This window comes from Oratosquilla oratoria, chromosome 29 (genome assembly GCF_046742065.1).
Source record: "Oratosquilla oratoria isolate Oo_2021 chromosome 29, ASM4674206v1, whole genome shotgun sequence".
Classification (NCBI taxonomy): Eukaryota; Metazoa; Arthropoda; class Malacostraca; order Stomatopoda; family Squillidae; genus Oratosquilla; species Oratosquilla oratoria.
In genome coordinates, this window is record NC_134805.1 from 40,576,031 (window position 1) to 40,594,986 (window position 18,956).

An 18,956-nucleotide genomic window follows, 5' to 3' on the forward strand; every position below is an offset into this window, starting at 1 on the left:
TATTTTTTCTTTTATATAATGTTTATCCCTCTCTCCTCGTTACGTGCCAGCTTATTATGATTCTGTAAGTGAATCATAAATAAGAAATTCTATTTAATTATAATTTTATAGTATATAAATATAGAACATTTCAGCGTTTAAATCTACCAAACATTGTCAATAGAATACATTTGAATTCTCCATATTTTTATACTTACTGTTGCGTTTAGCCAATCAATGAGGATCTTGTCTAGTGGTTATGGCGAACGCGTTCGTCACCGAGAAATGACAACAAAACCAGAGTTGTGTCCATGTCCATGACTACCTAACGTTTTTACCCTGTCCTGTTCACAATGAAGCTGGTCGACCACGTTGTTAAATCCTTCAGAGTGGCAAAACTATTTCGTGATAACACAGAGCGCATCAATAACATTGATTTTTCACCCAGCGGAGATCTTCTTATCTCATCCAGTGACGATGATCAGATCGTTATATATGATTGCGAAAAAGGAACGTAAGTAGGATGCTGAGTCTGTGGCATATGGAAGTAAAAGTTAAAGGTTGTCGAGCGGTTGCATGTCTGCATGGTTCTCTGGAGGTATAACCCTCCAATTGACTTCCGTTCTCCACTTCTTTGTTTGACGTCCGATGATAGGTACCAGGTTTTCCTCGTTATTCCAACACTTTATGGTCGGAGTCCATGTCAGGCAGTCTGCAAACATTTCATATTTCCATAGGATGTACATATGTAGTTTGTAATTTTGTAAGAATGTCTAGATAACTTGATCTCGGGTCAAATGTGTCGACCTGGCAAAGTATGCTTATAATGCTATGTTTGGTACCACCCACCACAATTTGGGTATTATAAACAAGTATTAAATTATATGCAAGTTACTCTTCCTTTTCTCTTGAATGTATTGTTTAGTAAATTTGTTAGTCATGTAGAGGAAATGTGTGAAAAGTAAGATTAGTACTGAATAAATTGGTGCTCAAAGGCCTTCAACAATACTTTTCATTTACCTTTAGTCACATGATACAACTTTTTTATTTTAATTTATATAGATATGCAAAGATCCATCTTCATTTCACAAAGTTAGGCAAACTGTACATTACTCAAGCAGTTAGTAATACTCAAGGTACTGGTAAACTGATAGTACAAAAAGGGGAGTACTAGGATTGGAGAATATGATATGGGTTTGGGAATCGTTTTTGGGAACACATCAAAGAGAAACATAGGAAAGAGGGTTAGCCTATTCAGTAAATTTATACTATATCTTGCTATATCTATTATAGAAATTATGATAGAAAGTAGGTACTAAAGGTTCTATTATGTGAAGTCATTACTGGAATAGGTTGTAGCTATAGAATGCAAAATGTATACCACTTATCTATTGTACTCCTTACATATTAGTTTACACATTTAATGGCATGTGTATTTGAGATTGTAGTTTCCATATTATGTGATATCTGACAGTTTGAATAATAGTTCTGGTGCATATAATATTGGAGGAAACTGAAGTCCTACTTTATAGTTGTATAAAAAAAGTTATTTGAACCCTTTTGCTCTGGAGGGATTACCCTCAGCTGACTGAAATTGCCTAGCAAGAGCTAGAAGAAATGGCTGATGACCTAAACAATAATGAAAAGGGTTAAACATGAGATGGGCTCAGTTGTTATTCAATCAACCTTTTTGTTGTAAAGAGGGTTTCGTTCAGCTGAATAAGATTGTCTGGCAGCAGCTAGATTAACTAAATTAATAGAATTTAATGAAAGGGTTACCTTACCAGGAGGTGTCCCCAGATTATTATTGTATAAACTGATGTTGAAATAATATTGTGGGAAGTGCTCTCATTGAATTTATTCTGATGGGTCTCCAGTATTTTAAGAACTCAGATGGCTGTTATTATAGCTCGTTAACTCTATAATTGAGGCTTGTATGTATTTTGTCATTTAGAATGATTGTATTCCATAGCACTGCTTGTATTTGTGCCTATTCTTTAGATTTTTATATATATACTTTTTGTTCTTGGTATTACAGGTAATTTATGGGGCCAATGATGGGTACCTGCTTGTGGTGGTCCAACAAGATGGACATATGAAGGAATCATCTCCTAACTGCTCATCTTTAAATCCCATCAACAGCCTCACCATCATCTGGAGATGCAGAGTTGAGGAGTTAGACTGGGCCCAAGATCTTTAACACTGACTATTTTTCCTCTAGAAACCAATGGAAGATGACTAAGCATGACTAAGTGAATATTCTAGAACATGAAAATTTGACTTTAATATTGATAAATGATAAGTTCATGCATTTTGTCATGGCCAAAATTTATTTAAAAAGAGTCAAGGAAAAGATCTTGGGATCATGATAACATCAGACTTGAATTTTTTTAATCATATCTGAGATGTACAAAAAATTGAACAGTGGTATTTGTTAGATGTACCTTTGACTATATATGTATAGAATCTCTTCAAATTATAAAACTTACATTAGACCTCACTTGGAATATGCTGTGCAAGAATGGTCACTGCTTTTGAGGATGGATATAGATGCTTTGGAACAAGTACAAAGAAGAACCACCAAAATAGCTCATATGATGAAAGATAAGAAAAAAGGTGATCAAACCGTTAAAATCTTAGAGGAATTGAAGATTGTAGTGACTACTATCATCTTTCAAGTGAACTTCAATAGATTAAGAGAAAACTATCATTATATCTATATACCTTATAAGGGAGGTAGGCAAGTCAAAGGCATACACCCACTCCCACCCTCCTCCCTTATTTCCCACTCATCTTAGCTCCATGTGGATGAAGGGTCAGCTCTGTCTCTTGCCCACTGCCCAGGTACCACTTATTTGGGTATTGACTACATGCTATTGTGCAGCATTATTTGCAGAGTAGCATGCTGCCAGTGCTTTAGGGACTGTTTTGGAGCACTGCTATGGACTAGAGCCACACATCATTTTGTCTATGGTAGAGTAAAATCTCTACTTTAGAGGAATGATGCTAATTTTTGTACTGCAACTACCCCACTGTTATGCTGTTCCCTCTTAAAATTGTTCTGTACCACTTGTTTGAGTATGTATTTCTCTTTTAGCTTCTGTCCTCTGTGGTAGGGAGGAAAGAACTCTGCCACCGAGTTTCCCATGTGGGTCGTAAAAGGCAGCTAAGTGGTACAGAGTGATGGGACTAGGCATCCTGCTGTCTGTGAAATCATCCTATGAGAAATCGAGAAAACAAACGCAAGATTTAAAAAAAAACCAAGCCACAAAAATTTCAGGAAGTCATTCTTCCAGAGGGTGATTGACTTTTGGAATGAGTTATCTAATTCTGTAGTAAATTTGGCCACAGTAAATTATTTCAACACAGACATGGTAAGTTGAAATAAACTAAGATATTAAAATCTGAGAAGTCTTAGAGACAAGCATATAAGCTCCAGTAGGTGCAGTCAGTCTTACAAAATTATACTGGTAAGTAATACTGATAAGTTTTCACACAAGTAGAGCTGGTAACTGGAAATGACATCCACCATTATCCTTGTACACAATGATGACACAGAAGTAGGCCCATACTATTTACTAACAGGTGTGTTCATGTATCAAAAGTGAGGCATAGGATTTATTTGATTATTTAATGAGGAGGAGAGCTAGGGTGGAAAAGGAGATGGCAGATAGCGTGAAAGGGTATTGGAATGGTTTGGGCACATGAAAAGAATGAGTGAAGGAATATATAATAAAAGAGGTGTAGAAAGCAGAGGTGGAGGGAGTGAACTTGAGTGAGGAACCAAGGATGAAATAGATGGGGTGAAAAGGGTATTGAGCAAGAGGGGAATGTCTCTTGAGCAAGGAAGGGAGCAGGCAGGGGATAGTGGTGAGTGGAGAATGGCTAAGTATAGATGATACTGTGATGCAAGGAAGAGAGGTGGTTGGGGATAAGGGGATAGGGAATGGTTATGTATATTTTGATACACCCCAAAGGGATTTCTCCCCGTCCTCTCTTTTTTCTGCACGGGAGGGGGTGTTGCCAACTAGGTGAAGCTGCCTTGCTGTGGATGTGCTGTGTTTTAATACATTGATTTTGACCTAGGGCAGTGGCCAAGATATAGGGATGATCTGTCATCCATGAGGAGCTAAGATGAGGGGAGGAAAGGGTGGTGCATGAGTGAAATGTGTGGGAGTGAGTACTTGCCTTTTGACTTTGGTACCTTACTTGTAAGTGGAAAATGCCCTTGGTATATAGATAGATTTATTTACTGTATTTATTTATTTTCCTTTTAAAATGGAAGGTTTTGGCCCTTCAATTTCACTTTTGAACATGTCTTTCATTCTTTGCTGTTTGGAGTGAGTAGTGGTACATATGATTTCTTGGGGGAGGCCTCCATTTTATTTTTTCTAAGCTATTGTACTAGTCTGTCTAAGAGCTTGGGGTGTTTTCAATGACTATTTTGTAGATCCTATTATGAATTATTGTCAGGTCATTGCATGAGTAAGTGGTGTTATGCCCTGGACGTACTGGGAGATCACTTGTGAAGAGGTTGAATGATGTAGTAGGTGAAATTATTGCTCATTGGGGTCTTCATTGTACATTCTTTCAGTCAGAAGAACATATGAATGGAGGAGTCTGCAAAAGACCATAAATCATACACTAGGCAGTTCCATGTTCATTACTACCTATCATCTCCATCCATAAAGTGTTTTAACCTTCACTCAGCAACCAATAGTTTCAGCACTTACTACATGGTTACTAAGTTTATTCCCCAAATTTTAGTTGTTTCTGGTTACTCTTCACTGTCTCCCAGTGAAGAATTTTTTTTAGCCATGGAGAAATTTTTATATGAATTGACTTACCCAATACTTTGTCCTTTTTTTTTTCCATGTGTATAAATCAAAAACCTGCCAATCGCCACTTTTGTGGATGTTTGGGCACAGGACATAAACCCCCTTCAGGAGTTGGCCCAGGACATAAAACATCAGTTCCCAAAGTGGGTTTATGTCCTGGACCCAAACATCCGCACAAGTGGTGGTTGGCAAGTGTTGGAATAAGTGATTTGTACATGCACCTGTTTTAAAGGTAAGCGTCAATGTTTCATATCAAGTGAATCAAGATGATACTTTATATGTTTGTAATATATTTCAGGTCAAAGCGCACACTTAACAGCAAGAAATATGGCGTTGATCTCATTCACTTCACACACGCCAAAAACTCAGCCATCTACAGTTCAACCAAAATTGATGGTAACAGAATAAAAAAATAAGTTTTTATTTATATATAATATAATAAATATATATCTATATATATATATATATATATATATATATATATATATATATATATATATATATATATATATATATAGATATATAGTTTGATAATATTTTATAATTTTTTCAAGTTGCTGTAATCCTTCCATAAAGCATTACTTCCAGGACAATGTTCACATTAACAAAGATATATTGCATATATTTTCACCTTTCATTCTGAACTTCTTTTAAATTTTTATCTCTGGTATGTATTTTTTTTTCAGATACTATCAGATACCTCTCCTTACATGATAACAAATACATAAGATACTTCCCAGGTCACTCTAAAAAGTAAGATTAATTTAGAATTTTAGTAGAATCTTGTTGTTTTACTATTTCACTTAATTTGCATACGTTATATGCTTTGTAATTTATATTTGTTTGATAGAAAGTTTTGATAAAGATGAAAAAAAAAAGGTTATGTGAAATGTATGGATCTTGCTGAGTTACTTATATTATTTACTCTGTCTCTCTTGCAGAGTTGTAACCCTAAGCATGAGTCCTATTGATGACACCTTCATCTCAGGTTCATTAGACAAAGCTCTAAGACTGTGGGATTTGAGATCGCCAAATTGTCAGGGTTTGATGCATGTGGGTGGGCGGCCAGTGGCTGCATTTGATCCTGAAGGTCTTATTTTTGCAGCAGGCATAAACTCGGAACAGATCAAATTATATGATCTCAGGTATGGCTATCCTTGAATTCCAAATGCATGTGTCACAGAAATTTTGTACATTGCTTTCAAATGTATTTACATGCTTTGGTGCTTTATCATTCATTATTAACCTCTTATCTTAACCATCCTGTACTCATTCTGTCCTGGTTTTCAGCTTTAACTGGTTTCTGTTGTTCTCCACTTTGAGGGTGACCCTTTCTTCTCCTTCTGTTTTCTTTCATTCTGCCTCTCATGCCATCTGTTTCCCCCCTCCTCTCTCTCTCTCTCTTCTCTTCTCTCCTCTTCTCTCCTCTTTTCATACACAGAGTGTAAAGATGGGAGGGGCAACAAATGGGTTTTGGATGGGTCTAGGGTTGTTGTATGTTTTGACTTGGCCATCCCCTTATAAAGAGGCCTTTTGGTATGTGTGTATTTTACTATGTGTTCAAAATGGTAAGGTTCACAAAACATCTGTCCAAGAGCTGCCCATACCAAGAACTTCTCCCTTATAAGGGAGGTAGTCAAATGCATGCACCATACTAAGAACTTCTTCCCCCTTATAAGGGAGGTAGTCAAAGGAATGCACCTACTCCCACCCATTCTATCAGAGCTGGGTGTGTTCCTTGGTGCATTCCACTTTAGTTTGGCCATGGTTAGCACTTCCAAACTATTAAAGCCTAAGAGACAAGTTCATACTGAAATAAAAGTCCAGTAGGCCACATACTATACCAAAGAAAAATTTCATAGGCCACATACTATACCAAAGAAAAATTTTGTAGGCCACATACTATACCAAAGAAAAATTTCGTAGGCCACATACTATACCAAAGAAAAATTTCGTAGGCCACATACTATACTGGCACCTATATTGCTTTAATAGTTTGGGAGCACTAACAATGGCCAAACTAAAGCAGAATGTACTGAGGAACATGCCCAGCACTGCTATCCATATCAGCATTTCTTAACCTTTTCTGTCCTTAGCACTCCTGTAGTCAGGTTTAGGCAGTCTAGCACCCCCTAACTCTGGTTAAGCTCTGATTACTAAAAGGATAAAGGAAAGTGATATGAAGAACTGCCATGTAGTCAGCACTTCCCAGCAGCTTTTAAAATTTATTTCACAACCCCAGGTTAAGGAATGCTGATCTATCCATATGTCAAGGGCTTCTTCCCCTAAATAAGGAAGGTAACCAGTCAAGACATGTACCCATTCCCACCCATTTGGGTGTTATAACTACCATTTCATTTTCACTTTCAGAAGTTTTCATGTTATTGATATGTTTATTATTTTTATTATGTTGTGTATAGATGAGGCTGTGATGCATGAGGGGGAGTGGGTGGGGGATGGGGGGTGAGGAAGTATGTATGAGAAAAAAATTGACGCAGCCTGAAGGGATTTCTCCCCGTCTTCTCCTTTTCTGCATGAGGGGACGGAGAGGGAGGGTTGCCGAATTTATGAAGCGGCCTTGATGTGGATGTGCTGTGTCTTGCGACACTGCTTCTGACCCAGGGCAGTGGACAGGATGCAGGGATGACCTGTCATCCAGGAGGTGCCAAGATAGGAGGGAGGGAGGAGGGTGGAGGGGAGTGGAATATATGGGAAATTAAATGGGTGGGAGTGATTTCTATGCCTTTTTCTTTTTAGCTACCCCCCATGTAAGGGGGAAAAAGCCTTTGGTATATGTATGTCTATTATTATCTAAAAGAGGGTAGAGTACTGGAGGACTGCCTGTATAGTTCCGTTTTACAAGGGAAAAGAGACAAGTGTGAGTAGTAGTTTCAGAGGGATCAGTTTGTTGAGTGTAGTGGGAAAGCTTATGGGAAGGTTTTGATTGAGAGGATTAGTGGAGGAACAGTATGGGCATAGGACAGATAGGGGTTGTGTGGATCAGATTTTTGTGGTAAGACAAATATGTGAGAAAACTAGGAAAAGGTAAGGATGTTTTTTTGGGCCTTTATGGATATGGAAAAGGCTTATGGTAGGGTAGACAGGAAGGCACTGTGGGAGGTGTTGCAGATATATGGGATAGGAGGAAAGATGCTAAGATCAGTCAAGAGTTTTTATGAGAGTAGTGGAGTCAGGGTGGAAAGGGAGCAATTTCCCCTCTAAGCTGTGCACATGTTTTACAACTAGCACACATAAAGAAAAAATGTGCACACACAAGGTTTTCAAATTATATTAAAATTTATTCAATAAAGATGTTCAACCCAAATATCAGCTTATAAATTCTAAGAATATGGTATCTTGCCAAATGTCAAAGCAGTAATTGCTTTTTTTTTTTCCTTTTCTAACTCTAGAGTTTCCATTGCAAATGAAATGACTTTGCCACCATGGGTGCACACATACTTTTCAGAGAAGGCAGAGTTTGCATGCAAGCAAATTTCTGTACACACTTACAGTGAAAAATTAGAAGGAACATTGGTTAGGAGATAGGGTTGATGAGAGTATTGCGATGGTTTGGACACATGGAAATGATGAGTTAAAAAAGTAAAAGAGGTGTGAAAGGCAGAGGTGGAAGGAGTGAACATGAGGGGGTAACCAAGGATGAGATGGATGGATGGATGGGATAAAAGGGGCATTGGGAAAGAGGGGAATGTCTGTTGAGGAAAGAAGGAAGAAGACAGAAGATAGGGGTGAGTGGAGAATAGTTGTGTATGGATGATACTGTGATTCCTGGAAAGGAGTGGGTGGGGGATGAGGGTTGAGGGAGTATGTGTGAATGATATTTTGATGCAGCCCAAAGGGATTTTTCCCCTTCCTGTCCTTTTCTGCTGGAGGGGATGGAGAGGCGGGGTCACTGATTAAATGAAGTGGCCTTGCTATGGATGTGCTGCATCTTGTTACATTGCTTCTGACCCAGGGCAGTGGATGAGATGCAGGGATGACCTGTCCTCCAGAAGGAGTCAAGATAAGAGGGAGTGGAATATGTGGGGATGAAATGGGTAGGAGTGGATTTTATGCCTTTGTTTTTTGGCCTTATATGCAAAGGGGGACGGAGAGGGGGGGGTCGCCGATTAAATGAAGCGGCCTCGCTGTGGATGTACTGTGTCTTGCGACACTGCTTCTGACCCAGGGCGGTGGGCAGGGTGCAGGGATGACCCGTCATCCAGGAGGTGCTCAGATGAGAGGAAGGGTGGGAGGGGTGTGGAGTGTATTTAGAGATGAAATGGGTGGGAGTGTTTTTATGCCTTTCCCTTTTTGGCTACCTCCCTTGGAAGGGGGAAAAGCCTTGGTATATGTATGTATGTTTTTTGGCTACCTCCCTCATAAGGGAGGTAGCCTTTGTTATATGTATGTAGTAGAGCCTGTGTTACTATTATAAATGGAGAGAGTGAGTGGTTTGAGGTAAAGATGGGACTTGGCCAGGGGTATGTATATCTTGGCTGTTCAATTTATACATGGATGGGATGGTGCAAGAGGTAAACGCAAGGGTAATGGGGCAGGGATTGGAGAAGGGTAAAGTAAAGGGAGAAAAATGGAAGATAAGCCAGGTTTTGTTTGCTGATGACACTGCACTTGTAGCAGGATCAGAGGAGGGATTACCTTACGTTACTGTCGTGCCATATCCTCTTCGACTTCGGCAACCATGGAGCGCCACCGTTCACGGTCCCTAGTTACTTGTATCATCTGTGCTGGTTTGAGTTGTTTTCCCGTTGCCCTCATCAGCCCATCCATATACTTCTCCCTCTGCTTTCCTCTTGCTCTCCTTCCCTCCACCATTCCCATCATCACCACCTCTTCCAACCCTTCCCTCCTCATTATATGTCCTAAGAATCGCAACTGTCTTTTCCTTATTGTTGTCATCAATTCCCTATCCGTCTCCATTTCTCTCACTACTTCTTCATTTGTTTTCTTCGCTGTCCATGGTACTTTTAATACTCGTCTCCATATCCACATTTCTGCTGCTTCTAAGTTTTCCAGCAATTTTTTGCTGATTGTCCACGCTTCTGAATCATATAATAGTGTTGACCATATAAATGTTTTAACTGTTCTTCTTATATCTGTAGACATTTTCTTGTTTGTTAAAACCCCTTTCATTTTTTGAAACGTGCTTTTAGCTATCGCTATCCTTGATTTTATTTCTTTTTCACATCTACAATCTTCTGTCAATACGCTTACCAGGTACGAAAATTTGGTTACTTGTTCTATTCTTCTCCCTGCTATTTGTACTTGCACTCTTGGTGGATCTGTTTTACTGGCCACTAGTATTTTAGTTTTCTCCATATTTACATTTAAACCTTTCTCCTCACTAGCTCTTACGGTTACATTCAATAGATGTTGCAGTTTTTCTTCTGAGTCAGCCACCAGTACCGTGTCATCAGCATATCTGATATGATTTATATTAAATCCTCCAATTTTAATTCCTTTGGGAAGGTATGCAAAAGAAAGAAGTTGTAAATGTGGGTAAAAGTAAGGTGATGAGATGTACGAGGGGAGAGGATGGCAGGAAATTGGAAGGTGAGTATTAAGGGAGGGAGACTGGAGGAAGTGGATAGCTGTAGATACTTGGGTGCAAATGTGGCAGGAAAGGGAGGAGTGGAGGTGGAGGTAGAATGTAGATTGAGAGAAGCAAGTAAATGCCTTGGTGGATTAAAAAGTGTAATGAGAAATAGACATTTGGGAATGGATGCTAAGAGGAGATTGTATGAAGTAGTGATTGTTATGACAGCACTGTACAGGGCAGAAACATGGAACATAAGAGAGGAAGAGTTTAAATGTGTTTGAGATGAAATGCCTGAGAAGGAGAGCAAAGGTGGAAATGGAGTTGGGAGACAGGGTTGATGAAAGAGAATTGGGATGGTTTGGACACATGGAAAGCATGAATGAAGAAAGATTAGTAAAATAGGTATGGAAGGAATGAACAAGGGGACAACTGAGGATGAGATGGATGGATGGGGGTAAATGGGGAAAGAGGGGAATGTCTGTTGAGGAAGGAAGGGAGAAGACAGAAGATAGGGTTGAGTGGAGAATGGTGTATGAATGATGCTGTGATACCTGGAAGGGTGTGGATGGGGGGTTGAGGGAGTATGTGTGAATATTTTGATGCAGCTTGAAGGGCTTTCTCCCCTTCTTTTTTTCTGCATGAGGGCACAAGAGGGGGGATCACTGATTAAATGAAGCAGCCTTGCTATGAATGTGCTGTGTCTTGTTACATTACTTCTGACCCAGGGCAGTGGGTGAGATGCAAGGATGACCTGTTATCCAGAAGGAGCCAAGAAGAGGGAGGGAAGGGTGGTGAATGGGAGTGGAGGATGTGGGTATGTAATGGATGGGAATGGATTTATGGCTTTGACTTTGTCTACTTCCTTGTAAGGGGGAAAAAACTTTTGATATGTGTATATATATATATATATGTATATATATATATAAATATATATATACATATATATATATATATATATATATATATATACATATATATGTACAACACTGAATGAGTCCCAGTGATTAGAGATACATTTTTATCAACCACAATGCACTTTTTGTTATGAGGGGTGTGGAATGTATTCAGGGATGGAATGGGTGGGAATGATTTTATGTCTTTTCCTTTTTGGCTACCTCCCTTGTAAGGGGGAAAAAGTCTTAGTATATGTATGTACAATGCACTTTAATTCTAATATATATATGTATTTTTATTTATTTACTTTTGTTATTTTACAGGTCTTTTGATAAGGGTCCTTTCAGTACTTTCCAGCTTTCTCAAGAAAAGGAATGTGACTGGACAGGTATTAAGTTCAGTCCAGATGGCAAAACCATTCTTGTATCAACAAATGGTTCCGTCATACGTCTTGTTGATGCTTTCCAGGGAACACCTTTGAAGACATTTGTGGTAAGAGGCTTTAGTAGTTTGAATAAGATTTTAATTTTCATTTAGAAGAATGTCGGTAAGGGGAAAAAATTACACTTTGTTTAAAATTTTATTTTACTTGGCTGTTTATTTACATGTCAGTAAGTTAGTGACTGAGTTTAGGAAGGTGTGCAAGAGGAGGAAATTGAAGATAGATGTAGGTAAAAGTAATGTGATGAGATGTACAAGGAAAGAGGATAGCAGGAAATTGGAAGTGAGTATTAAGGGGGCCGTCACGATGAATTTCCGAAAAAAATTGAAATATTTGAAAAAAAAAAATCCCTATCATCTAGTGGCTTTTGGCAAGCCAGTCCTGAAATATTTCAGTGAAATACCAAAATATAAAGAAGTTATGGCTATTTTTCTGACCCCCCCCCCCACTTCCCAGTACACCTTCGCTGCACATATGTTTGACTAAGTTATTTCATCGCAATAAAAATGGCACAAATGCGATGTATTTTGTTATTCACTAATATAGACTAGCTGGAACCATGTCCTACACAGGGATAGTTCGCACTCAGTGAACTGGGCGAATTATTGTGAGTAGGATGAGAAAGCGAATTGTCGCTCCTTGGAGAACTTTTATTTACTTTTATTTGAAGCTATAATCATTTCAAGAATGCCTAAACATTCGAAGAAGAAACGTGTGTTTCATGAAAGCTAAGAAACTGAATCAAATTATTGAGAAAGAGTGTACTTCTGCCTCGGTTATTACTGGAGATGACTCATAGCAGTGCGGCTGGGCGCATATGGGCTCGCTAAAGCTGTGCGCGTTCACACCCCTTCTAGCCCTCATATCCTCGTTTCTCAAATGACATCACCGCAAACATCGAGCATGCGTGACGTACCATCACGTGCCTCTTCAAATAAAATGCTCCGAGTGCTTTTCGTCACAAGAGCGACTGTCATTGATCATAACTTTGGAAGGACACATAATCTTTCTCACTTGGTTGGAGTCAATCCCATCATTACAAAAGCACTTGTGGAACAAGACAAAGACACAGAACGAAAAGGGACACCAAAGACCAGAAAGAGGAAGAGAAAACTTTTGTTCAGCTCCAATTTCCAGCTGGGCGCTTTCTAGTAAGCGAACCTGGCGACAATGAGGGAGGTAGCGCTTCCTGAAACCCGTCGCCTTCTGAGCTCCTAATACCTCGTAAAAGGGGGGACCAGGTACCAGCTACACTTTATAATAACATGTGAATGACATAGAATGCATGAAGATTGTCGCAGAGAAAAAAAATCTAAATGAAATATATAAAAAAAATGCAGGGAAATGTATTTTGAACTTCAAAGCTCAATATCTCAAAACTACCCTTTTCTCTACATTTTTTCTATCTCCTCCGTAACTACTTGGCCGATTTTAATGGGGTTTGGATCATTTGAAAGCTGAATAAATTTGCAAACTTTTTATCGTGGGGTTTTTAATTTTTTGTGATAGAAGTTGATATATTGTATTAAAAAAAAATGACACTTTATAAAAAAAAAATTCTCCTAAACTAAGAGGAAATTCCAAAAACTGTGCAATGATTGTTTAGGTATTGCTATAGAGCATTTGTGGTATTTTTTCAGCATGCTCAGTCAATGGATAAATGAGGAGATAGAAAATTTGTAATTGGTCAAAAAACGGTTTTGTATTAATAACTTCATTGTTTTTCAACCAAATGATATGAAAATTGGTGGTGAACATCTCAGTATATGTATATATAACATATTAAAAATTCGCGAAATTCCGATCATAATTGACGAAGTTCGTTTTCGAGCACGACGGGCCCCCTTAAGGTAGAGAGACTGGAGGAAGTGGATAGCTTTAGATACTTCGGTGCAAATGTGGCAGGAAAGGGAGAAGTGGAGGTGGAGGTAGAATGTAGATTGAGTGAACATGAGGGGGCAACCAAGGATGAGAGGGATAGATGGAGTAAAAGGGGAGTTGAGAAAGAGGGGGATGTCTGTGTATGAATGATGCTGTGCTGCAAGTTGCCATGAAATTTTGTCTTTTGCTTAGGAAAATGGCTGTTGAAATGGTTATCATTCTTCAAACAGCTTACATGGATGCTGCCTTGAGCAAAACATAAGTTTACAAGTGGTTTGCATGCTTTAGGAATGATCAATTGTCGCTTGAAAACCAACATCATTAAGGGTGACCATCAATCTTCTGAATGGATGAACATACATATACCAACATTTTTTTTCCCATTACAAGGGAAGCAGCATAAGTCAGAGGCATAAGTCCACTCCCACCCATTTCATCCCCACATACTCAACTATTATTCACCACCCCTCCCTCCCTCCCTCCCTCCCTCTTTTCTTGACTCCTCCTGGATAACCGGTCATCCCTGCATCTCGCCCACTGCCCTGGGTCAGAAGCAATGTAACAAGACACAGCACATCTGCAGCAAGGCTGCTTACTTTAATTGGCAACCCTCTCCTCTCCGTCCCCTCATGCAGAAAAAGAGAAGATGGGGAGAAATCCCTTCAGGCTGCATCAAAATATTATTCACACATACTTCCTCACCCCCCATCCCCCACCCACCTCACCCCCCATCCCCCACCCACCTCACCCCCCATCCCCCACCCACTTCTGTCCATGAATCACAGCATCATCCATACACAACCATTCTCCACTCACCCCTATCTTCTGTCTTCTCCCTTCCACAACAGACATTTCCCTCTTTCCCAATGTCCTTTTTGCCCCATCCATCCATCTTATCCTTGGTCATCCCCTGATGTTCACTCCCTCCACCTCTGCCTTCCATACCTCTTTTACTAGTCTTTCTTAGCTCATTCTTTCCATGTGTCCAAACCATCCCAATACTGTTTCATCAACCCTATCTCCCAACTCCCTTTCCACCCCTGCTCTCTTCCTCACCACCTCACTATCCAGTCTAGTAGCCCGTACCATACTTCTCAGACATTTCATCAAACACACTTAAACTTGTTCTCTCTTCCTCTCATATGTTTCATGTTTCTGCCCCATAAGTGCTGTTGGAACAGTCACTCCTTCATGCAATCTCCTCTTAACATCCATTCACAAATGTCTATTTCTCATTACACTTTTTAATTCTCCAAGGCATTTATTTGCTTCACTTATTCTACATTCGAACATCACCTCCACTCCTCTCTTTCCTGACACATTCGCCTTCAAGAATCTAAAGCTATCCACTTCTTCCAGTCTCCCTTAATACTCACATCCAGTTTGCTGCCATCCTCTCCCCTTGTACATCTCATCACCTTACTTTTACCCACATTTATCTTCAACACCCTTCTTTTACACACCTTTCCTAACTCTGTCACTAACTTCGTTAATCCCTCCTCTGATGCTGCTACAAGTGTGGTGTCATCAGTAAAGAACAACTGTCTTATCTCCCATTTTTCTCTATTTTCTTTAACCATCTCCAATCCCCTGCCCATTAGCCTAGCATTTACCTCTGGCACCATCTCATCCATGTATAAATTGAACAGCCAGGGTGACATAACATATCCCTGGTGAAGTCCCACCTTTCCCTCAAACCTCTCACTCTCTCCATTTCTAATTCTAACACAGGCTGTACTACTCTCGTAAAAACTCATGACTGCTAACATCTTTCCTCCTATCCCATATATATGCACAACCTCCCACAGTGCCTTCCTGTCTACCCTGTCATAAGTCTTTTCCAAATTCATAAAAGCCTAAAAAACATACAAGGGAGGTAGCCAAAAAACAAAGGCATGAAAACCACTCCCATCCATTCCATCCCTAACATACCCACTCCCCTCCACCCTCTTCCCTCCCTCTTATCTTGGCACCTCCTGGATAACAGGTCATCCCTGCATCTCGCCCACTGCCCTGGGTCAGAAGCAGTGTCACCCTTCTTGTGGCAGGTGTGGCAGCGGCCATTCCTTGGTCCTGCAATTGTGGCAGGTGTCGCTGGGTCACAAGGAGGATACGGGAGGTGGCTGAGGAGGGGGTGCACACACCTGGCATTGAGCACTTTTATATGCCGAAATGGCGCACACTTGTGGGTTGCCCTGGATGTCCAAAACTGTCCCCCTCACCAACTCGTGCCAATGGCGGTTGGTCACTACCTCTTGCAGTGATGCGGTTGCGGGGAGGGAGCTGATGCGCTCTATGAGTTCCTCGTCCCGGACTCCCATGAGTATGACTATTTTCATTTGGATCTCCATGCAAGTGATGGTGCCTACAGCGCACAGGTCTACCTCCCAGGCCTTGTCCTTGGCCGTAGTTGTGGAAGGACTCGCCTTGCACTTGCCTGCATTGGAACAAGTCACAGCGGCAGAGAGCCTTGACTCACGTGTCCTAGAGGTGGGATTCCAGCTGGTTGAGCACTTCATTGGCTGAGAGTGGGGTATTGTGGGGGATGACCAGTGAGTTCTGGAAAACCACTGGTATGCTGAGAGACAAACATGATTAGAGTTGTATAAGCTGTATGTTGTGTGACGTCCTATTGACGCTGTTCATATTGGCGTAGTTGGCCCAGCCATAGTGCCACGACAGGAACGACTGGAAGCAGGCATCAGCCTGCAACAGTGGCGGGCATGGGATTGTCAGGTTGCCCGGCAGTTGAGGGGTGGGCGGGCAACCTGACAGTTGCATGACATCACCACCACCATCCTGCAGAAGTGTCATATTTAGTGTGAGTGTGGGCAGGGTTGGTAATTCGACGTCACCCTCTAGTGACAAAGGTGAATCATTCCATTGTCCCATGGACTGGGCTTGGGGGTGCGGTCTACTTGAGTCAGCTGGGGTGTTGTGTGACATCAGCGTCATTCCTTACGTGGGTTGCAGAGGCGTCGGGGGCGCTCTACTGAGGCACTTTATCCAAAGGGTTGGAATGAAAGGCCTCTTTGTTCAGTCCTCTATGGGGCTACCAAAGCGCGTTGCACAGTAGGGCTCCCTGAAATGCACTGCATGGTCCAACATACACACTATTGCAGGATTCCTTCAACACCTTGTTCATGTAGGCACCACTGGATCGTGTATTGTAATATTTCTGTCACTTGTTCACTTGTATGCCACCAATTACCGACCCGTGCTTGTGTTTCACTGTTGCACATTGCAAGGGTGCTTGCAGTTGCAAGCATCCTACTCACTGCGCCATGTTCACAAGCAATTTAGCCGGGGCAGCAGCGAAACAGGTACGATTTGTAGGTTCATTAATTGGTAGGTTATGCGTACAAAGGATAGGCACAACGTGTGCCCAAGGAGTCTAAAGTGTAACTGGCCTGTTGGCGAAGGTACTAGATGTTGACACAGAAGAGAAAGGAGCCATTGTTGGATGTATGAAAGGGCTTTTGTCCGGGGGCGTTGCTGTTGGTTAGAGCATGCCGTTACACCATTGCACACTATTGCATGCTGTGCTAGTCCTATGCCAATTACACTATACCACAACCACAACCCAAAAAAGTGTCATGTGAAGTCATATGATAATATAATGCTGATTGGTTTCTTTGATGCAAAATGAATTTTCCACAAAGAATTTGTTTGTCCTGGTCAAACTGTTAACCAGATTTTTTACTTGGCAGTTCTGAAACATTTGTAAGATGCGGTGAGATGAAAATGCCTTGACCTGTGGCAAAGTGGAGATTGGTGGTTTCATCACAAAAATTTGCCAGTGCACACCACTTTGTGTGTGAGATAATTTCTGACCAAAAATGGCATGACCCTGGTTACCCACCCTCCCTATTCATTCCCCAAATGAAGAAAGTCCTCAAAAGAAAATGTTTTGCAGACATAGAAGAAGTGAAGAAAAATTTAAAAATTAGGGAATTGTTAAAAGGCATCACTTCGCAAGAGTTCCCAGACTGCTTCAGTGGAAAACATGTCTGGACTGGTGCATTGTTTCAAATGGAGAATATTTTAAGGGAATAAAGATGTTATGCAAAAATAACTGAATAGAATTAAATGGCAATTGGATGTAGAAGCTATGCCACTGGGACTTGAACACTTGGCTGTGCCAATCATTACCACAAGGCATGAATGTTAACCACCACGCCACGACAATTGTACAAAAGGATTTGACCAATTCCCCCAATGGCATTCATATGGTGTAGTGGTATGTAGTCTCAATTTCATCGAGTCTTTATTCAGGGGAGCCATGCAATAAATTGTGAATTTATGACAAATGGATTTTGAAGCTATGGCACTGGGACTCAGCTCATGGCTGGTTGGGGAATACTTTCTTGTATGTTGAGCCAATTTTTAACTTTCACCATCCTTCATTTAGGGTGGTCCTGAGTGACACAGGAGCCTGTCTGGTGGCCATAGTTGGCTACCTGGGAGCCAGGGTTGTCTTACAAGAAAGACCTCATGGGGAAATGCATTGATTGATTGATGGATGGATGTTTCTTTTTTCCACAGGGTCATCTAAACAATAAAGGAATTCCTCTTGAGGCATCATTCAGCCCAGATTCTCAGTTTATCTTTAGTGGATCCACGGATGGGAGAGTTCATGTGTGGAATGCTGAGACAGGATATAAGGTTAGTAGCTTCAGTGTTCATAGATATTCATAGATCACCAAACTTTAATACTTCACCAACACCTCATATATATCAGCACCACAGAAAAATTGAAAATGAAAAGGAAGTCCTTTGCGTCAAAGATTCCGAATGCAGTAATTTCAGAAAAACCCAAACAAGTACAATGGAGGAGGATCAGGCCAGGGATCACATACCCAAAAACACAACAGTCCATCAGATGACCCCCCATCCCAATAGCTCCACTCTAACAACTACACTAAGAGAAACCAACCATATAATATAAAAAGCCTCTTCACAAACCCCTACATCCATTTCACCAATGTCACTGGAACCCACAATTCAACCTGCAACTCCCTGTCAGGGTCACCGCATGGGGTATTGGCTGCATGTTATTGTGGGGTTAAAAGCTACTCAGTGGCATGTGGCTAATACTTCAGGATCTATATGGGGTGCCCCTATTGACCAAAGCCACACATAATTTTGTGTATGATAGAAGAAATCTCTATTCATACCCTGTATTATACTGTGATTGGCCCTCCTTTATGCTGTCCCCCCCCCACTCTTAATATTATCATTTCCTTTTTCACCAAACCCTGTGGTAGGGGAGAAAGAATACTGCCATTGAGTGTTCCCACTTAAGTTGTAAAAGGTGACAAAAACGGGACAGGGATAGGACTAGGCATCCTACTCTGTAGTCCCA

General features: G+C 40.7%; 1 protein-coding gene across 1 annotated transcript in view; it reads left to right on the forward strand.

The window, feature by feature from the left end:
• The first annotated feature begins 213 nt into the window (after window positions 1–213).
• Wdr82 (WD repeat domain 82) overlaps window positions 214–18,956 on the forward strand; it is a 32,088-nt gene continuing 13,345 nt past the window's right edge. The window contains exons 1-6 of the mRNA XM_076212122.1: window positions 214–493; window positions 5,116–5,213; window positions 5,504–5,570; window positions 5,759–5,962; window positions 11,592–11,760; window positions 18,137–18,256. Of these exons, the coding sequence (XP_076068237.1) occupies window positions 333–493; window positions 5,116–5,213; window positions 5,504–5,570; window positions 5,759–5,962; window positions 11,592–11,760; window positions 18,137–18,256 (819 nt within the window). The 5' untranslated portion in view covers window positions 214–332. The remainder of the gene's footprint in view (window positions 494–5,115; window positions 5,214–5,503; window positions 5,571–5,758; window positions 5,963–11,591; window positions 11,761–18,136; window positions 18,257–18,956) is intronic.